Below are 17,212 nucleotides of genomic sequence, written 5' to 3'. Positions count from 1 at the left end.
GTTGACTCTTAACTTTTATAAAGAATATCTCTTTGGATTTGAGACTTTAGTCTTTGCAACTTTACAGATCTTCTTTATGCACCAAGAGCTTGTAACACTTCAAAGAGAAAGGAAAAATTGAAATCGCATCATATGACCCCTTTAATGTCCTTCCTTGGTTTGTATTAATGCTGTATATCTTTGTCTTTCAAGAGTCACTAATTTAACGCGACTACCATCCTCACTGGTGGAGTTAAGTGAACCTCTACAAGTGGTGCGTTACGAGCAGGGTGGCCATTACCACGCTCATCATGACAGTGGGCCAGTGTACCCTGAAACAACCTGCACACATACTCGCCTCGCCGCCAATACCACCTCCCCATTCCAGACGTCCTGCAGGTAAGACAAAGAGATTAAGATTAAGATTTTATAATCTTTAATCATATAATATGATTTTAAAAAGCATTATCACACAAGCAAATATGTATTTAGAACAACAGCATGATTATGAGTCTGATATTGTTTAAAGTCAGTTAAATGAAGTTAATATCATGTAACAAATTTCAGACAAAGTTTTTTCCCCCTTAAGTTCATAGTATTTGTGGGGGGTTTTTGCAGGTACATCACAGTTCTGTTTTACCTTAATAATGTAGAAGAAGGGGGGGAGACTACCTTTCCAGTGGCAGATAATAGGACTTATGAAGAAGCGGTGTGTCCTATTGAATTAAACATCTTTGCATGTGTATTTGTGAGTCAAACACAAGAATTTTGCACAATTTTATGCATATGCCACAGCCAATAATTGGATGCACGTATCCATGTGTTTCCCAGTCACTGATACAGAACGATGTGGATCTGTTGGACACCAGGAAACATTGTGATAAAGGCAACCTAAGAGTGAAGCCCATTAAGGGGACGGCAGTTTTCTGGTACAACTATCTCTCTGATGGTAGAGGTAATGAATATAACTTATCTGCTATTTTGTAATGCATTGTTTTATTGTTAATAAAATGATTAAAAATCTTTTTAAGTAATTGAAGTAAAGCTGAAATAAAATGTAAATATTTGATGAGAAACTTGAAACAAATGAAAATTAGAAATAAGCTGAAGTACTAAAATTACTAAAACTATTAAAAACAAAGCTATGTAGAAATATTTAATAAGTAGTTAATAAAAAAATGACAAAAGCACATAAAAATTCCAAAAATAAAAGCGAATTCAAAATCTTAATAAATATTATAATGGTATATAAATAATACTAAAATAACACTGTTTTGGAATGAAGTTAAGTGAAACATAATGGTAGTGTAATATCAGTGTGTTGTTTGTTATCCATAAATGCTATCTGCTTAATCATTGTTTGATACAAAACATCATGCTGTGATATAAAAATATAAAAAAGTTTCTGAAAGTTGTTACTCAGCTTAAAGGGGTCATATGATGCGATTTCAATTTTTCCTTTCTCTCTTCCGGACGCTCCTTCGTCGAAATCGCCGGCCGCGCCTTTCTCAAGCCCCCCCGCCTCTGCTCACTCTAACCCTCCGGCCGTTCCTCACGCTAGCCCCCGGCCTCTGCTTACTGTAGGCCGCTGTGTGTGACGCTGTTTCGAAATAATGTTCTTTTTAGCAGCATCATATGACCCCTTTAACTGAATGTTTGAATTTGTGATAAATAACAAACTTGTAGTACTGTAGATACAGTAGTTCAGAAGCATGACTTTTTGAATTTAACATTTTTTTCATTACAAATTGTATTATTACCATAACAACTTGAGTGAAAAGTTTAACTTAAATATTCGTTTAAATTTCAGAATGTCTTAGTTCCCATTTTCTTTAATGATAGCAGCATTCAAGCTGGAATGAACTCCACAACTTTGTTCAAAATCTATAAATCCATCTCCAGCATGATTTCAGAAAGATCCAGTGAGCATTTTGTGGAGTTACATTTAGTCATAAATTTGTTTAAATGTCACTTGATTGAACCCACTTTAAGAAGTTACTCTATCTAGAAAATGTTGTTCATTATCTTGTTGTGCTGTGCTGCCCTCTGTAGGTTGGGTTGGTGAACAGGATGAGTATTCTCTTCATGGTGGCTGTGTGGTGACACAAGGGACTAAGTGGGTTGCCAATAATTGGATCAATGTCGATCCAGATTACCAGCGGCAGGCACGCTACCAACAGTTTGTTTCTCAACAACAAGAGACACAAGAGCAAGAAGAACTCATTTCAGAACTGAACTCAGACCAGCACGTAGAAAGACACCAAGACCTGTAATTGCATACATCCAGGTACAACAATGCACATATATACACATTCACTTCTGTGTTGCAATCTATATATAGTCACCCACTTCCTCTTTCACATAAACATCCAGACACACAGTACATTACCAGTGGAAAATCACTATACACACACTCATGTCTCTGCATCAATTATACACCCTGAAGCACTGACCTCATACCAACAAACACAAAAATACACTCGTACTTTGTACTGTATATTTGGTTCGCTCTTCCCTACATACACACAAATGCACACTAAAGAATTGTAGCCCTACCAACATTTCCTCATTTTCAGAATTGAATGAGCTTTACTCAACCTCCAGCGGTCCCAGTGTCAGAGCTGGAATTTTTGTTGGGTTGGATTCAGGGATAAGCAGCCTGAGCATTATGCAATTGTGAAAGACAATGCTATTGCTCCTAATGTAGATATTTGAAGGCATTATTATTTATTTTTTCATGGGAATGCAGCCATATTCGGCAACTTTGTTTACATACAGAATGACACTCTACTGTACTTTCCAAAGGCCGTGCACACTGCAGATAATCGTTAATGCAGTGATAGTAAATAGAAGTGCATACAAGATGTGTAGATCTTCCCTGTTACGTTTTGTCTAGCGATTTTGGCGACTTGCAGCAAATAAACCACTCTCAGTGCTAAAGCAACTTCACAATTGCTGGAGGATGTAGTGTGTACTGGCCAAAGAGTGTGGAAAAAATGTATGTTATTGCTTTCTGCTGAAGTGACATTTACACTGACATCTAAATCACCAAACACTTGAGGAAAGTTATCTGCAGGGACACTCGGTAGTGACTTTTTCTGTCAATGGACTACAGGTTAGTTTTAATCATAACTATTAACAAAAAATGATGATTAAGAGTTTTAACCTATGTAACATATAGTCAGCCTCCATCTCTGCCAGGATGTTTCTTACACTTGTTCCCTCTCAGATATTCCTGAAAAGAAGCATGTAAAACTCGCACAATCTTGTATGATTCATTTGGATTTCAGTAATTTATTTTGTAAAGTTTTCTTTGTTAATTGCAGTGCATCCAAAGATTGACTGAAGTTAACTTATTTTATTTATTTGTTGGAATTGAATCACATTATTGCTGTTAAAATGCACAGAATCACTTTGTCAAATAAATTATTAAAATGACCAATCAGAAATTAGGACAAAAAAGACTTGCATTTTCTATTTTAACATTTGACATTTTGCAAACAGATTCTCATAAAATGATTTCTGTATAATTCACAACAATCCTTCACTAGTAAACTAAAAACAAAAAATACAATACAAACACAAACATATTAAATACATTTTAAAGCCTATGTTTCACAGTCAAATGGGGAAAAAAAGTAACAGACATGTTTCATTAGTGTCAACTGCAGAGCCAAATTCTATTTGAAACTTCATGGAGAGGTTTAGTTTTTTTTATATAGCTTGAATAAAATCAGAAGAGCTTGTAGAACAAGAAGAAGAATTCAGACGATTTCTATCATAGTCGGGTCCCACTCATATCCTGAAATTAGAAGTTTGAAATCATGTATATATTCTACAATAATTCCATGAATTGTATACTCTATGTGAATGTGATATTAGTGAGAGCATATATTGGTGAACCTACTAGAACATTCTCATAGCTGTGGACCGTCTTAGCTCCCCAATGTTTGAGACAATACAGAACTGCATCATGCACAGTAGCAAAGACACCTCCTTCAGTGAAGACATCAGAGAAGAAGCCACCACATTCAAGTTGTTCCACCACCAGTGCTTGGGTGAAAACAAAGCATAGCCCAGATATTTTTCAGTCATTGACCGAATAAATCATCAGACAGGAAGGCTGATTTTTTTTAAGTCCACTGTAACCTTGACAGCCTGCCAAGAAGATATCCACATCAATCTCACCAAAATCGTGGAATTTCTACAAAAAGAGATGGTGATGAGTGCTCGGTTGCAATGCAAAGTCACTGCTCTCATAGAATTTTGAATCACTTACATTCCTTAATGTCTTAATGGCCACAGTATCAATAAAGTTAGCAGTGGAAAAATCCAAGATGATGGAATGGATGTCCCAGGTCTACTTCCCAAGGGATCCCAGAGAAACCCTTTCCAGGTCTAGGCTTAAAGTGTCTTCGCTGCTGGAGTCTAGAGTGCTGGTGTCCCCATCATGTAGATCTGACACTGACCCCAGGGTGGCGGTGTCAGGGTCAGTACCCTTAAGGTACATCCAGGTGTGATGGCCATCGGATGTCCTCGCTGTCTCCGGTATTACGAACACTGTACTGTTTTCCCACTCTCTCCAGCCAAGCTCTACCTCTCTGTATATGTCTCCATTTGTTTCCCTCAACTGCCCTGCTTCCTCTTCCACTGAAAATACAGCTTTTTTGGATCGCTGAGAGGCTTCCCTGAAAGCTATTTTCTGTAAAGGAAGAATGAAAGAGACAGTTCCCAGAGTTGAGAAATTATGTATGCTGCAAGTATTTGACATTAGACATGTTGCCTTGCTTGCTGCCTACATAGCGACTTAATCATTATGGAATTATTATTTTATAAGTGACTGTTTTGGGAACCTTCACATTGGCACACACTAACAATTGATTTCAATAAAGTTTGCTAAGTTGGTGTGATACTGTAATAATCATAAATATACACAGCACACACAAATATTTTGTAAAATAATCCATTTGTAATTGCACAACTATTTTTATCAATATTTTTCATTATTTAATTTTTTTTTTTTTTTATAAAATAACATTTCATAAATATATGTTTTCACATATCAGTTCATCAGAATGCATTCTGAAATTGCCTTCTCCACAAAGGTGAAGCTCAGATCAACGGATTTAATAATTTTCAGCCATGTTTAAAGATAAATGATCTCATCTATAGATATGTATCTGGAGGTCCCAAAAATAAAATAAATTAATGGAGGATAGAGGGATGTATAGAGTCCAAATACTGGAGGCAATGAGGCCAGCAAAGCATAGGCCATTCCTAAAACGCACAAACACAATGTCTTAAACACCCACAAATGAAGATTATATTGTAGCTCATTAAAAAGTACAGAAACATGCTTTACCTTGTGGAAGGTGCGTGATGCCCACACTGATGCCAGAGATAAGGTCTGGCATGCCATAATCCCAGATGGAGTAACGGGGCAACCAGGACCGAACAGGCAAGAGTCCAACTATGCTACGTTTCAGTCTGGTATAGAAAGAAAGGAAAAATAAACAGATTGAAATCAGTGTCAGTTAATAGCACTTAAAAATAATGCTGCCTAATTGTTCTCAACAAAACATCTCGCTTTAATGACTGTATCCTACCTGAGTGATTTCTTCAGCTGACAAGTGATGGGAAGATTGGTCTGGGAAGAGTCCATTCTCTGAGATCGCTCTTTCAGCCTCTGTTCATCTATAACCTCTCTCTGTACATGATACTCTGTATGTCCTGAGTCCATTTTCTCTATTTTGTGCTATATAGCTATTTATAGTCTTTGTCATAAAATATGTCATGTAAATAGTCTTTGTCGAGACTTAATTACAAACCACAAAATTACACTGACCTCAGTCTTGATAAAACTTCATAAGACTTTCTGCAAGTCATCTATGATTTACCTCTAAACCTCTGAGGGTTATTTAAAAGAGAAGATAGTGGGGTTGGTTAGTATTAAAAAGAGGCTGTGCTTTCTACCAATAATTAACTTAAGAACAAATAATAGTGAATAATAATTTTAATGGATAAAGTTCTATCTTTCAACTACTGTCTTATTTTAGTGCAAATGCTGACTCAGACTTTCCTCCTGTTCATTAGTCGTTAGTTTTTGTACTGGTGAACTGCAATGGAAATTTTTTTTGTTCCGGTAGAAAATTCCATCATGATGTGCAGCATATTATGAATTGATGACTTAAAAAAAAAAAAAAAGGACAGTAAGAGATGTTTTGACGTCATTCATCCTGTAATTTTGCAACACATTAAGTGGTCCTTAAAAGGGCTTAAAATAAATGGCATGGGTTGGGGGGTGGGGGTAAATGGTTTAACTTCTGTCCTCTGTGGTTAATATATTAATTAATAATCAAGTAGACTTAAGTTTAGGCCTCTGACTTGTACCGATTACACTTAAGTTCCTACATTTATATTCACAAATAAACATTGGGGAGCTATGTTAAGAAATCAATTTGTTTGGAGAATCAGCTTGTAACACTCCAAAGAGAAAGGAAAACTTGAAATCGCATCATATGACCCCTTTAAGAAATAATAATTAAATCACATAGTTCTGCTTAATCAATAATAGGATAATACTTATGTATTCAGAAATAGCTATAATTGCATCAAGTCATTGTTAAGAAGCTGCATTAAGGAACAAATGCTTACACATAGATTGTGTAGTCACTTTAAGAGCATGATGGGGTGAAATTTGACCGTAGCTCTCATGCACTGAGGGCCTTTCCCCCGATTTCATGCCAGAAATACCAAAACATAAGCATTGCAAAGACACTAAGCAAAATGACAATATATATATATAAAACTTTCTAAACATACTGTAATAACAAGTAATGTTCAGTGTTCAAGAATGCTTGTTGAATATTTTTTTCTTGTTTCCCCACTTCGGTAGTTTGACAAATCATGGTCTATAATTAGCACTGTTGCTTAGCTCGAATGGGCATGGAAGGTTGAGCATGCTCCCTCTCCCAGTGTTTACTGTCAGACACAAGGCAGCCAGCGTGTTTGTGTCGACTGTGGGTAATGGACAAATTGTTGCCTGAAGGCAGACACCACAGGAAGCCGGAGATCTGGTACGATTCACTGATGCATGTGCTAATATAATGCAGCTTGTTGCCAATAATGTGACTGATACAACAATAACTGCCTTCTTTTGACATGTCGGAGCATTGACCTGTTTAGCACTGACCCTTAGAGCAAGATAAAATTATTGGTGCATCAAAATGAACTTTCAATAATATTCTGTGGACTTTTCATTAAAGGCTGCACTAGTATGTTCCTGCCAGTTGTCATTTAGCTGCATAAGCTAATCATTTGTTTTTTATCTCTTCAGATACAAGTTCCTTGACACTTCTGAAGGATCTCCAGGATGTATTTAGGCTACACTTCTCTTCTCTAACACTTCTCTAAGTTTTAAGCTGTCAAGAGACCAAAAAACAAAATGGATCTGAGAGCCAGGCATGGTTTGACGCTGTTGGAACAGCTAAATCGAATGCGGGATGCTGAGCAGTTAACAGATGTGGTTCTAGTTGCTGAAGGTGTTAGCTTCCCATGCCACCGTGCGGTGCTTTCTGCCTTCAGCCCCTACTTCCGCGTAATGTTCACCTGTGGCCTGCGAGAGTGTACCAACCGTCAGGTGGTGTTAAGAGACATGCCGGCCCCAAGCCTGGCCCTTCTGCTGGAATACATGTACAGCTCCAATCTTCCACTCACTGCAGCCAATGTGCAGGGAATCTCTGTTGCTGCTTTTCTTCTACAGATGGATGAAGTTTTCAGTCGTTGTCAGATCTACATGATTGACAACATGGATGCTTCCAATTGCCTGGGCATCTATTATTATGCTCGCGATCTAGGGGCAGAAGAGTTGGCCGACCAGGCTCAGCGCTATCTGCGGCAGCACTTCACTGAAGTGTGCCTTGGGGAGGAAGTACTGGAGTTGGAGGCACACCAGCTAGGGGGGTTATTGGGCTCAGACGACCTTAATGTTTCACGGGAAGAGAGTATTTTGGATGTGGTGATGCGCTGGGTGAAGTATTGTCCGGGGGGTATAGGGCCAGAGGAAGAGAACCGGGCCAGGCACCTTCCAGAGCTCTTAAAGAAGGTACGTCTTCCACTGGTGGGTGCAGATTACTTGAAGGGGACGGTGAAACGGAACACAGCACTTCTAGCTGATGCCGAATGTCTTCAGATAATGGAAGAGGCTACTGAAGCAGCAAGCTTGGATTCAGATGCTCCACCCCGTCGACTGAAGCTGCGCTATGGCATGGAGACCACAGACCTCCTGCTCTGCATTGGTAATGACGGCGGAGGCATTCGCTCACGTTATGGAAGCTATACAGAGCATAGCTTCTGTTATGCTCCCACAACAGGCCGAACTCTTTTCATCACCTCCCCACGATATGGTGATGCGCTTGGATATGTCTTTGCTGGGGTGGTGACTGAGAGGAATTACATTATTGTTGCAGGAGAGCTCGGAGCAAGAAGGATGTCAAGACAGAAAGACAGAAATGTCGAGATTTTCATGTGAGGCTTTGGCAGGAGAAAATGACAATTATATAATATGTTTTCAACATCAAATATATGCAGCCAAACCTTAAACTAATCTGTTCTTTAGACATGGGTACCTAAAATTAAGATTAGAATTTAAAACTAAAATTAGATTAAATCAATCACATTATTACAGACAATAAAACTTACAATTCAAGTATCTAATATTTGCTATGTCCCTTTCAGGTACAACAAGGAAGCTCAAGGATCCTGGAAACACTTGAGCTCAGCAGAGTATCGTGATTCTTACGCATTGAGCTCTTTGGGAGAAAACCTCTATCTGATTGGGGGTCAAATGAAGCTGAAGAACCAGTTCCTCATCACCAACAGTGTTGAGCGCTGGTCTCTACAGGGTGGACCATGGCGTAGCGCTGCCCCTCTGCCCATGCCCCTGGCCTATCACAGCGTAGTTCGGATGAAGGGCCACCTGTATGTGCTCGGGGGACGGACGCCACAGGTAATATTCCAAAACAGAGCAAATTTGTCATCTTTATGGTACTATCTGCAAATATATTGCACAAGAAGAGTCATGAGAATGCAACATCGATGGTGCAAACAATATAAATCACTATAATTTGGAAAATAAAAACAAGGTGAGGATCACAGTAACTGTTTATTGCCTTCTCTCTTTCTCTCTAATGCACCTGTTCTGCCATGTCTCATGAACGACAGTCATACCACACAGATGACGAGCCTGACCGAATGAGTAATCGCCTGCTTGAATATGACCCAGAAACCAACAAGTGGAGTGAACTTGGCCCTATGAAATATTCAAAATACCGTTGCAGTGCAGTTGCACTCAGTGGGGAAATCTATGTACTTGGTGAGAATGTTAACAGGATGAGTAAATTGTGATAACTCATGTTATTTGAAAGTATCAGTTTTTGTGATTATGGGTTAATATTTCCATAGAGTGAGACCTGTGGATTAACTTAATAAAGCTTATGACAGTAGTCATCATTATTACAGTGGTTCACTAACTTTCATGAAAGCATAATGTCACCTATGTGTTTACTTGATGTCATTCTTCAAAAATGTTGCTTGTTTCAATTTTGCATGTTTGTTCACCTCAAGGAAAAAAAGTAATATCAAAACCTAGGCATAGCCCATGAATGAATTTCAATGTCTACTCCTGCAGGTGGTATTGGGTGTGAAGGTGTGGATCGTGGCCAATCACGTCACTGCCTTAATGTAGTGGAGATCTACAACCCTGATGGGGATTTCTGGAGGGACGGTTCTCCTTTACCATGGCCTCTCCTATCACTTCGCAGCAATGCATCAAATGCTGGTGTTGTTGACGGAAAACTTTATGTCTGTGGATACTACAAAGGAGCAGGTAAAATACGTAAATATTGTAATATCAATATCAGTCCACTTACTTCAGCCTTCAACTTGAAGTTAAATTCATGCAATCACAAAATTCAATTCAACACTCATTTACATTGAATTAAACATATTAGACAACACTGTAAGTACTCCACTCTTTTCCAAGATCGTCACGATACCATCACTAAAGACATCCTGCAGTTGGATCCCTGGGAAAACGTATGGACTGTGGTGGCAAAGCAGGTGCTGATGCACGACAGTTACGATGTGTGTTTGGTGGCAAATCTGAATCCTCGTGGACTCATGCCCCCTCCTGCTGACTTGGTAGAGGAATGACAACACTATCCAACAGTGATTTCTCATACAAAAAAAAAAAAGCTTTTTTTCATTCACAAGACAGAACTATCAGAAAACTGTAGAGGAAGGCTTTCTTTAATAGTTATGAAAACATTTTTGATTTACAATGCTGCAAGTACTTTAGTGATTGTAACTTTGAAATGCTTTACATTTTTGGATTTCAGATAATATTACTAATAGCTGAGGTATATAGTATGAGTTCAGATACATGCTGAAGGATATGAGAAACTCTCACATCATTTACAGCTCAGATTAAGTAACACTGCAAGACGCTGTGCTAAAATATGATTTTATTTACAAGCAAAGTAAAAATGTATTGCAGAGTTGCACAATACAGTACATGTACTGTAACTTTAAGCAGTCGATGCAATTTACTAAACATGTTAATTTGTCAAACTTAACAACAGCTAAATCTATGTCAAGTTCCAACTGAAAACAAAGTTGAATATGTTTTAAAACTATTTTGTACCTGTTGATGTCACATTGAGATTGTCTAAAATATTTTCAAGGCTAAATCAAATTATGCACAAATTTCTCGAATATGACATGCCAAAATTACAGAATGTGCTTGAATGTTAATGCGTTAAGAGTCATACGGTACAAGTAAAATAGAACAAAATACTTTTAGATGTAGTAAAGTCTGCCTGTTTGTCTTTAAGTTTTTATAATATCCATACTTCAAAAAGAATTAACAAGGCAAAGCAACAGAAGAAGAACAGATGTCTATAGCAAGGAAAGTGGTTAGAGAACCAGGTTTGCTTGTTCACAATTCAATTCATTTTTAAAAATGAACAGATACTCTAAACAATTTATCATATGTAAGCATAGTCAGAATACAATATTGAAGAATTCTGCATCTTAGTCTGAGTCATTAGTAAAGTCAAAGAGCTGCCAGAGGCCACCTTCTCCGTCTATGACACTAATTTTAGATTCAGGCACCACATTTTCCCATTCAGCCATCTTGTATTCCACCATCATTTGGGAGCTGTCTGTGTCTTCAGACCACAAACTGAAGGGGTTTAGTGGTTGTTCAGCTACACACCTACTGATTGGTGCTACAGTGGCTTGCTGCTGTAGTTTTAAGTGATTCTCTGCAGCAGACTTGTAGGTCATTTCCCAGTTGTCACAAAGAGAAGCCAAAGGTACTCTGTCTTTTTGTTCACACTGAAGGTCTATATTCTGCTGGCTGTCCTTTGAGAACTTCATCGCTCCTTTTTTTCTCACCAGCTGTCTTTGTGGGAGAACCAAGGCTCTCTTTTTCCCCCTATAATTCAGTGGTTTTTGGCGCCTCCTAGGTACTTTCAGTGGTGGCATCGCATCAGTGACAAATCGGTTATCTCTCACATACAACGGTTTTTCAGCCTCCAGATGTCTATCTACATACTGTCCTCCATGGTCCTCTATGGATGCAGTGGATTGAACATCCACATGTGGGCTTGAAGGTCTGGTCTCAACTAACTGTTTGCACCATAATCTCTGCGAAGCATCAGGGGAATCCTCATCTGTGACTGCTGTCTGCTGTCTTTCTACAGGCAGAGCATGTGAATTTCTGTCTTGTGACTTCTGTGTTGTAAGTGGACACTGGTTCTGTTCTACTGCTTTTCCTGAATAAATGACAGGCCTGTTGCATATCATCTGGCTCTCGTGGTGTTTTTCAGCTGACATGACACAGAACCTCTCTAACAAACCAGGTGATGTCTGGACCTCACTGTCAATCATTCTAGCAGAGCCAGGTCCTGTCATCGGCTTGTGAATAGAAATCAAAGTGCTAAGCTGAGACAGAATTTTTCCCAGCATACCCTGCTCCTTGCTCTGCTCTGCTTTCAGATGTTCCAGATCCCGTTGGAGGTTAAACATGCTTGAGCTCAACTCTCTTGCAGCCAGACTGCTCTATTTAATAGAAAATAAATGTAGCTTTATTACCAAAGCCAGTATAAAATACATTAGTATTAGCTTTGCATCTGTTATACCGCATATGCAGTCCTTACCTTGGCTTCCCTGTCTGCCATTTCTTTTTGTGATTGGCTCTGCAGAGTCTCAAACTGACATGTTATACCTTCGTTCACACTGTTTAAATAACCTTTAACTGCAATAGACAACATAATGTCTTAGGCTTATACATAACAGCTACAACATTGAAAATACTTTTAAAATATGTATCTGCTATTATATGATCAATAATTATCTTTGATGATATGGTATTTGTGGAATTTAGGGTGCCAGCATGGGCTAACTGTTAAGAACCATCTGCATTTAGTTAAAAGAATAAGTAAAACATACAAACAAAAACATACTTGTTTTTGAAAAAGTATCCATTTTCTCCACTACAACTTTGGTTATGTCATTACTTCCATCAATGCGATTTAACAAAGTCTCTCTGCTCTAAAAGGGAAAATGTAAGTCAAAGTCCAGTAGTATTAAGCCCATGACTTTGTGCAATATAGACATTCTAAATGTGTTAAATATGCATGAGTGCCTTAAGTACAATACTTACATTTTCCAGAGATTCCTGCAATTGTAGAATTCCATGAGTGAGAATTTCCCTAAAAAGGGAAAAAATTATATTAAACAATATGTCAGGACAGAACCAGAGCTACGTGAAAAACTGCAATAGGAAACTTAAAAACAGACACCAGGATGGTTAGAATAGTTTTTCATTGCACAAGGATCAAGAATAGACTGACTACCTTTCATGTTTTTCTTTGGCTTTTCTTTTCTCATCCTCAAATCTGTCCAACATGCCAACAAATTTGCCACCAGTGAAGTTTGAGATTTTGCCATCACCACCGAACAAAAACGGCTTAGAACTATAACTGCTGGACACCATAATGTCCTTCATCTGTAGAGGATTTAGACAATTTGGAATTAATATGAAATTTAAAATATTATTACATTTTACAGACTTGTTTACAAGAATGTCACATTAATTTTCATTTATTAAAGGTTTGTGGACCAAGAAAAAAAAAAAATCAAGAACATGTTCATTATATTATACCAAACAAAACATGGCATGTTCTACAGACCAAATAAATAGTTTATGCCTGAAATATTTACCTCCTGTGAGGTATGCTGAGAACCTCCGCTCTGTCCACTCATCTCCTGGGTAAACCCTTGTGAAATGTCAGGCCACATTTGAGAGCCCAACAGAAACTGGGAGTCACCCAGGCTGGAGTAGTCACTGGTTCCCGGTCCCTTACCATTTTTTATCCCTCTATTACAAACAGAGCGCAGAATAAACATCAATATAAACACTACATTATTAGGCCCTATTTCAAGGTAATTAATTGGGTAAGTGTAAATAATAGTAAAAGTTACCTGACAAATTCTCTAGTACAGAATTCAATTATGAGACATACCCAGAAGTTGCGGGGATATTCAACATCTCCTTTATATTCCAGACATTGGGCTTCATATCCAGGCTTTGAATGTCAACACATTTATTTCCACTAGAAATAATAAACATGAAATCAAAACTACTGCAAAACACTTGTCTGTGTGTATTGATTCAAACAATGATTTTTTTGTTTAAAAAATATTCTAGAATTTATCTGAGCGAACCCCAAGTGTCACAAATGACTTTTCTCGCGCGACGCAGACGGCTGCCGTCATCAAAGCTGAGCTAGTTTTCATGACAAACTAGCGAGTAAACCACCGTTTCACGGGCTACACTTATTTAGTTCATTTCAAAGAAATGCTACTTACCAGAAAATTACTTGTTTGATATGCAGTAATGATTCTGAAGCAACGTAAATAAATTCTGGCGCTCGCTGATGCTGGCAGTTACGGTTTTCCCGGGCTACAGAATTTAAATACCGGTAGTTCAAGAAGCCGGTAAACATTTTCAGTTTCTTCATTATTTCTAGGAAAGATCGCTAGATGGCGCTATTTGAATATTTAAATACTAAATAATATTGTAGTTTGTACCAAATTTGTATAAATGGATGATATATCATTTTTTTTAAGGTTTATTTCATTTTAGTATGTATGCATTTTTTGCATACATTTATTCAGTTATTTATTTACGCTATAGTTCACTTTGCACTGCAGTTTATTAAATTGCGTGTTTGTAATGACATTATGATGGCATTGTACAGTGTCTCATGTAGCTAAATCTAATAGTTATATGCTTGTGACATTTAAAAGCTTAGTGCGGTGGTATAGTGGGGATTTGTGAAAATCTCACCACTACTCTAGGGATTACTGATCGTGTTAAACAATCGCACAACTACAATAACATGCTTCTGCGTAGAAAAGCGGTGTGGTTCACCCATAGACTGTATAAAAACAGGGTTCACCATAAACCGAGTCGTTGAGACTAAACTGTATTCTAACAACCAAAACTACAAAAGCTAGTGTCTTCATAATACAAGTCATAGAGCTTAGAAAATGTAAAGCAACTCATTCTGATATTGCTTCTCACATATGTCCATTAATTTATTACTTTTTATAAATTTAAAATAAAAAAAAAAGTTTAAAAAAACTATAATACGCCTATATGTTTTCAGTAGAAACGCTTTTAATGCCGCAACGAGAAATAAAAGCTCTAATCTTACAACGATATTGACTTCTGAGATCCGTTTCATACATTAGTTACTAACTGGAATTCGCATCACAGCCTGCGCATAAATTAATAATTAAAATGTTCTAATAATGATGAAATAATAAACGCTATCTATTAATAGCAACGCTACAACAGTAAAAGACTTGTATTTTGGCAGTGTAGTTTATTCATCAGGAAGTGAAGTCCCTTTGCCAACAGATTTCTGACACATTAAAACTTGCGTTTCACAGGTAAGTTCACGTGTTTATTATCATAAAATCTGAATTATGTCGTCGGTAAACGAAAGAGTCATGGCTTCTGTTTTATTTATAGATTGTTTTGTATCATGACATCCTAGTTATCCACACAGCAAGCTAAAGTAATTAGCCAGCTGCTCAGTAAATAGACTGTTGAAGAACTTGTTTGGTGGGGTAGCTTTTTTATACTGTGTGTCTTTATAACTGGTGTTAAATTGGGCTTTCTTACAGAATATACACCCACCAAAAAAAAAAAAAAACTTACAAAAAAATCAGTGTAGAATTAAACGTTTCGAAAGGGGCCAGTCGTGAGATGATGAGTTGTATAATGTTTGTTCACAGAAAACCTTGATGGCTCACTCCTGATGTTGCCCCACCCTAAATTTTTATTTAAATATATAAAATGACATGTTAGGTTTAACAGAAAACAGCTTACCTCCAGTTGTGGCATTTTAGAACTTAAACATAATGGGCTTCAGATCCATATTGACTCCATCTAACCCACAGGAGTAACTAATCTCATCATGAGTAGAGTCTACTACGTCCTCAGTGCTGCTCTTTTTGTGTTAGAAATTCCAGAGACCAAGGTATCTCTTGTCTTTTCTCTTCAGGAATATTTGGGATAATTCCACACAACTCTTAGTATGTGAGCGCCATAACTATTGTGAATACATTGGTTACTGTAATTCCATGCTCTAAAACTGAATTTAAGATCGCTTCCATTCTTGATGTGTTTTGATTATGTATGTGTTTCAGGCGCTGCTAGAAAACTCCAATGACTGTTGTGAAAGAATAAAGAGAATGAATGAAACCTGTGTGAATATTACACTCTGTGATCCTGGTATGTTTCTCAAGTAATATCATTTTGTAAAATTTAAACAGAGCTGCAAACAAATGTGCATTTTTAATACAACATGAGCAAATTCATATTTTTCAAGGCACATTTTGTTCCTGTGAAATGTTATATGTAATTGACATGGACATTTGGTATGATTGATATATATTTTGTAACCTTGAATCCTCCTCTAGGACTCCTTCAAGTTCAGGAGAACAGTACAACATTTTGTGTGTCCTGCGATTCAACAGAGCAGGGGAATTCAACTTTACTTAACAATAGTAAGTGCTATGACATGGTCATTAATGAACATCTGTACAGTCTAGAAGATTGCTTATAATGTATTTTAATAAGTAAACACACTTTGTGCACATGCATGCACCATTCCTCTATCATGATTTATTGAAATGTTTAAGCTACAATTTGGGAGTTATTTGACTAGGAGTCATTTGATTTTTAAAGGAATAGTTCACCAAAAAAATTAAAAATTGCTGAAAATGTACTCGCCCTCAAGCCATTCAAGATGTAAATGAGTTTGTTTCTTCATTTGAACAGATTTGCAGAAATTTAGCATTACATCACTTGCTCACCAACAAGGCTCTACACTTATTTTTCTTTTTAGGAGCGCTTGTGCTCCTAAAAACACACGCTTTAATAAAAAGCTCTAAGCCTTGAACAAACCAACTAGCTCTGAGTCATAACATTACAGTCTTTGATTTGAAAAACAAGAAAGCAAATGAAAATCTGAAAAAGACAAAAGACAATTAAATTAGCTTATGAGGGAATTAATTACTCATTACATAAATCATTATGAATGACTCCTGACTAGTCATTGACAACAATTATAAAAAAAACAATATGGTTGTTTGTTTGTTGTTGTTATTATTATTACTGGTGGTGTTTATATTCAAGATGAGTCATTGGGGGGGTTGTAAAATTGTGTAATTTTCTTTTATCAGCTTTTATATTCCAGCCAAGTGAGACAGTAAGACATCTATAATCAATTTCTTTTTTTGTTTTTGTCCAAATATTTTTGATGTTTTATTAACAAACAGCATTGTGTGGATACCAATATACTAACTTGTTAATTTTTCCTCCAAGGCTGTCATGATTCCAGAAGCTACATCTTCAGGTAGGAGAAATTTGAACTACTTTTAGAATCAAAACTTTTTATAATCTTGACAAAAAACATATCATTCGAAAGGTCTCAGGATCTCTGGTCTCAAGGTCTCTGAGTCTCAGGATTCCATATTTGGTGGTTATTTTATCTCACAGAAACCTCAATTTTTTTTCATATCAACTTCAAATTTGAAACATAACTTATTTAGACATAAGGCTTTAATTTTATACCAATTTTAGAGTAAAACC

The 17,212-nt window shown here is 37.1% G+C and overlaps 3 protein-coding genes and 2 long non-coding RNA genes across 6 annotated transcripts in view; 4 read left to right on the top strand and 1 right to left on the bottom strand.

Moving 5' to 3' along the window:
• Positions 1–3,419, top strand: part of LOC107721183 (transmembrane prolyl 4-hydroxylase-like) — a 10,989-nt gene extending 7,570 nt beyond the window's left edge. The window contains exons 7-10 of the mRNA XM_016529066.1: positions 193–378; positions 598–688; positions 811–934; positions 2,032–3,419. Coding sequence (XP_016384552.1) covers positions 193–378; positions 598–688; positions 811–934; positions 2,032–2,252 — 622 coding nt within the window. The 3' untranslated portion in view covers positions 2,253–3,419. The remainder of the gene's footprint in view (positions 1–192; positions 379–597; positions 689–810; positions 935–2,031) is intronic.
• A 3,319-nt stretch (positions 3,420–6,738) lies between these two features.
• Positions 6,739–10,210, top strand: LOC107721181 (kelch repeat and BTB domain-containing protein 12-like). The gene is made up of 6 exons (XM_016529064.1): positions 6,739–7,055; positions 7,316–8,505; positions 8,716–8,986; positions 9,202–9,352; positions 9,668–9,865; positions 10,022–10,210. The coding sequence occupies exons 2-6, from the start codon at positions 7,424–7,426 to the stop codon at positions 10,189–10,191; spliced, it is 1,872 nt and encodes a 623-aa protein (XP_016384550.1). The 5' UTR covers positions 6,739–7,055; positions 7,316–7,423; the 3' UTR covers positions 10,192–10,210.
• An 849-nt stretch (positions 10,211–11,059) lies between these two features.
• LOC107721182 (coiled-coil domain-containing protein 36-like) lies at positions 11,060–13,630 on the bottom strand. The gene is made up of 7 exons (XM_016529065.1): positions 13,569–13,630; positions 13,267–13,423; positions 12,900–13,051; positions 12,707–12,755; positions 12,507–12,594; positions 12,201–12,298; positions 11,060–12,102 (listed from the first exon to the last, which is right to left on the bottom strand). The coding sequence occupies exons 1-7, from the start codon at positions 13,622–13,624 to the stop codon at positions 11,071–11,073; spliced, it is 1,632 nt and encodes a 543-aa protein (XP_016384551.1). The 5' UTR covers positions 13,625–13,630; the 3' UTR covers positions 11,060–11,070.
• Positions 13,631–14,944: 1,314 nt separating this feature from the next.
• Positions 14,945–16,119, top strand: LOC107721186 (uncharacterized). Of its 2 annotated transcripts, none has more exons than XR_001637687.1 (4): positions 14,945–15,003; positions 15,517–15,596; positions 15,766–15,850; positions 16,039–16,119. It is a non-coding gene; the product is annotated as an uncharacterized LOC107721186 (long non-coding RNA). The 2 variants fall into 2 exon arrangements; XR_001637686.1 differs by lacking the exon at positions 14,945–15,003 and adding an exon at positions 15,111–15,131.
• Positions 16,120–16,750: 631 nt separating this feature from the next.
• LOC107721184 (uncharacterized) overlaps positions 16,751–17,212 on the top strand; it is a 4,695-nt gene continuing 4,233 nt past the window's right edge. Inside the window, exons 1-2 of the long non-coding RNA XR_001637685.1 lie at positions 16,751–16,829; positions 16,946–16,976. This is a non-coding gene — a long non-coding RNA (uncharacterized LOC107721184). The remainder of the gene's footprint in view (positions 16,830–16,945; positions 16,977–17,212) is intronic.

The sequence above is a fragment of the Sinocyclocheilus rhinocerous genome, unplaced genomic scaffold, assembly GCF_001515625.1.
Source record: "Sinocyclocheilus rhinocerous isolate Xijiao unplaced genomic scaffold, SAMN03320098_v1.1 scaffold2106, whole genome shotgun sequence".
NCBI lineage: Eukaryota > Metazoa > Chordata > Actinopteri > Cypriniformes > Cyprinidae > Sinocyclocheilus > Sinocyclocheilus rhinocerous.
The sequence above is the reverse complement of the archived record's forward strand: the minus strand, read 5'-3'. Positions and strand labels throughout refer to the sequence as shown.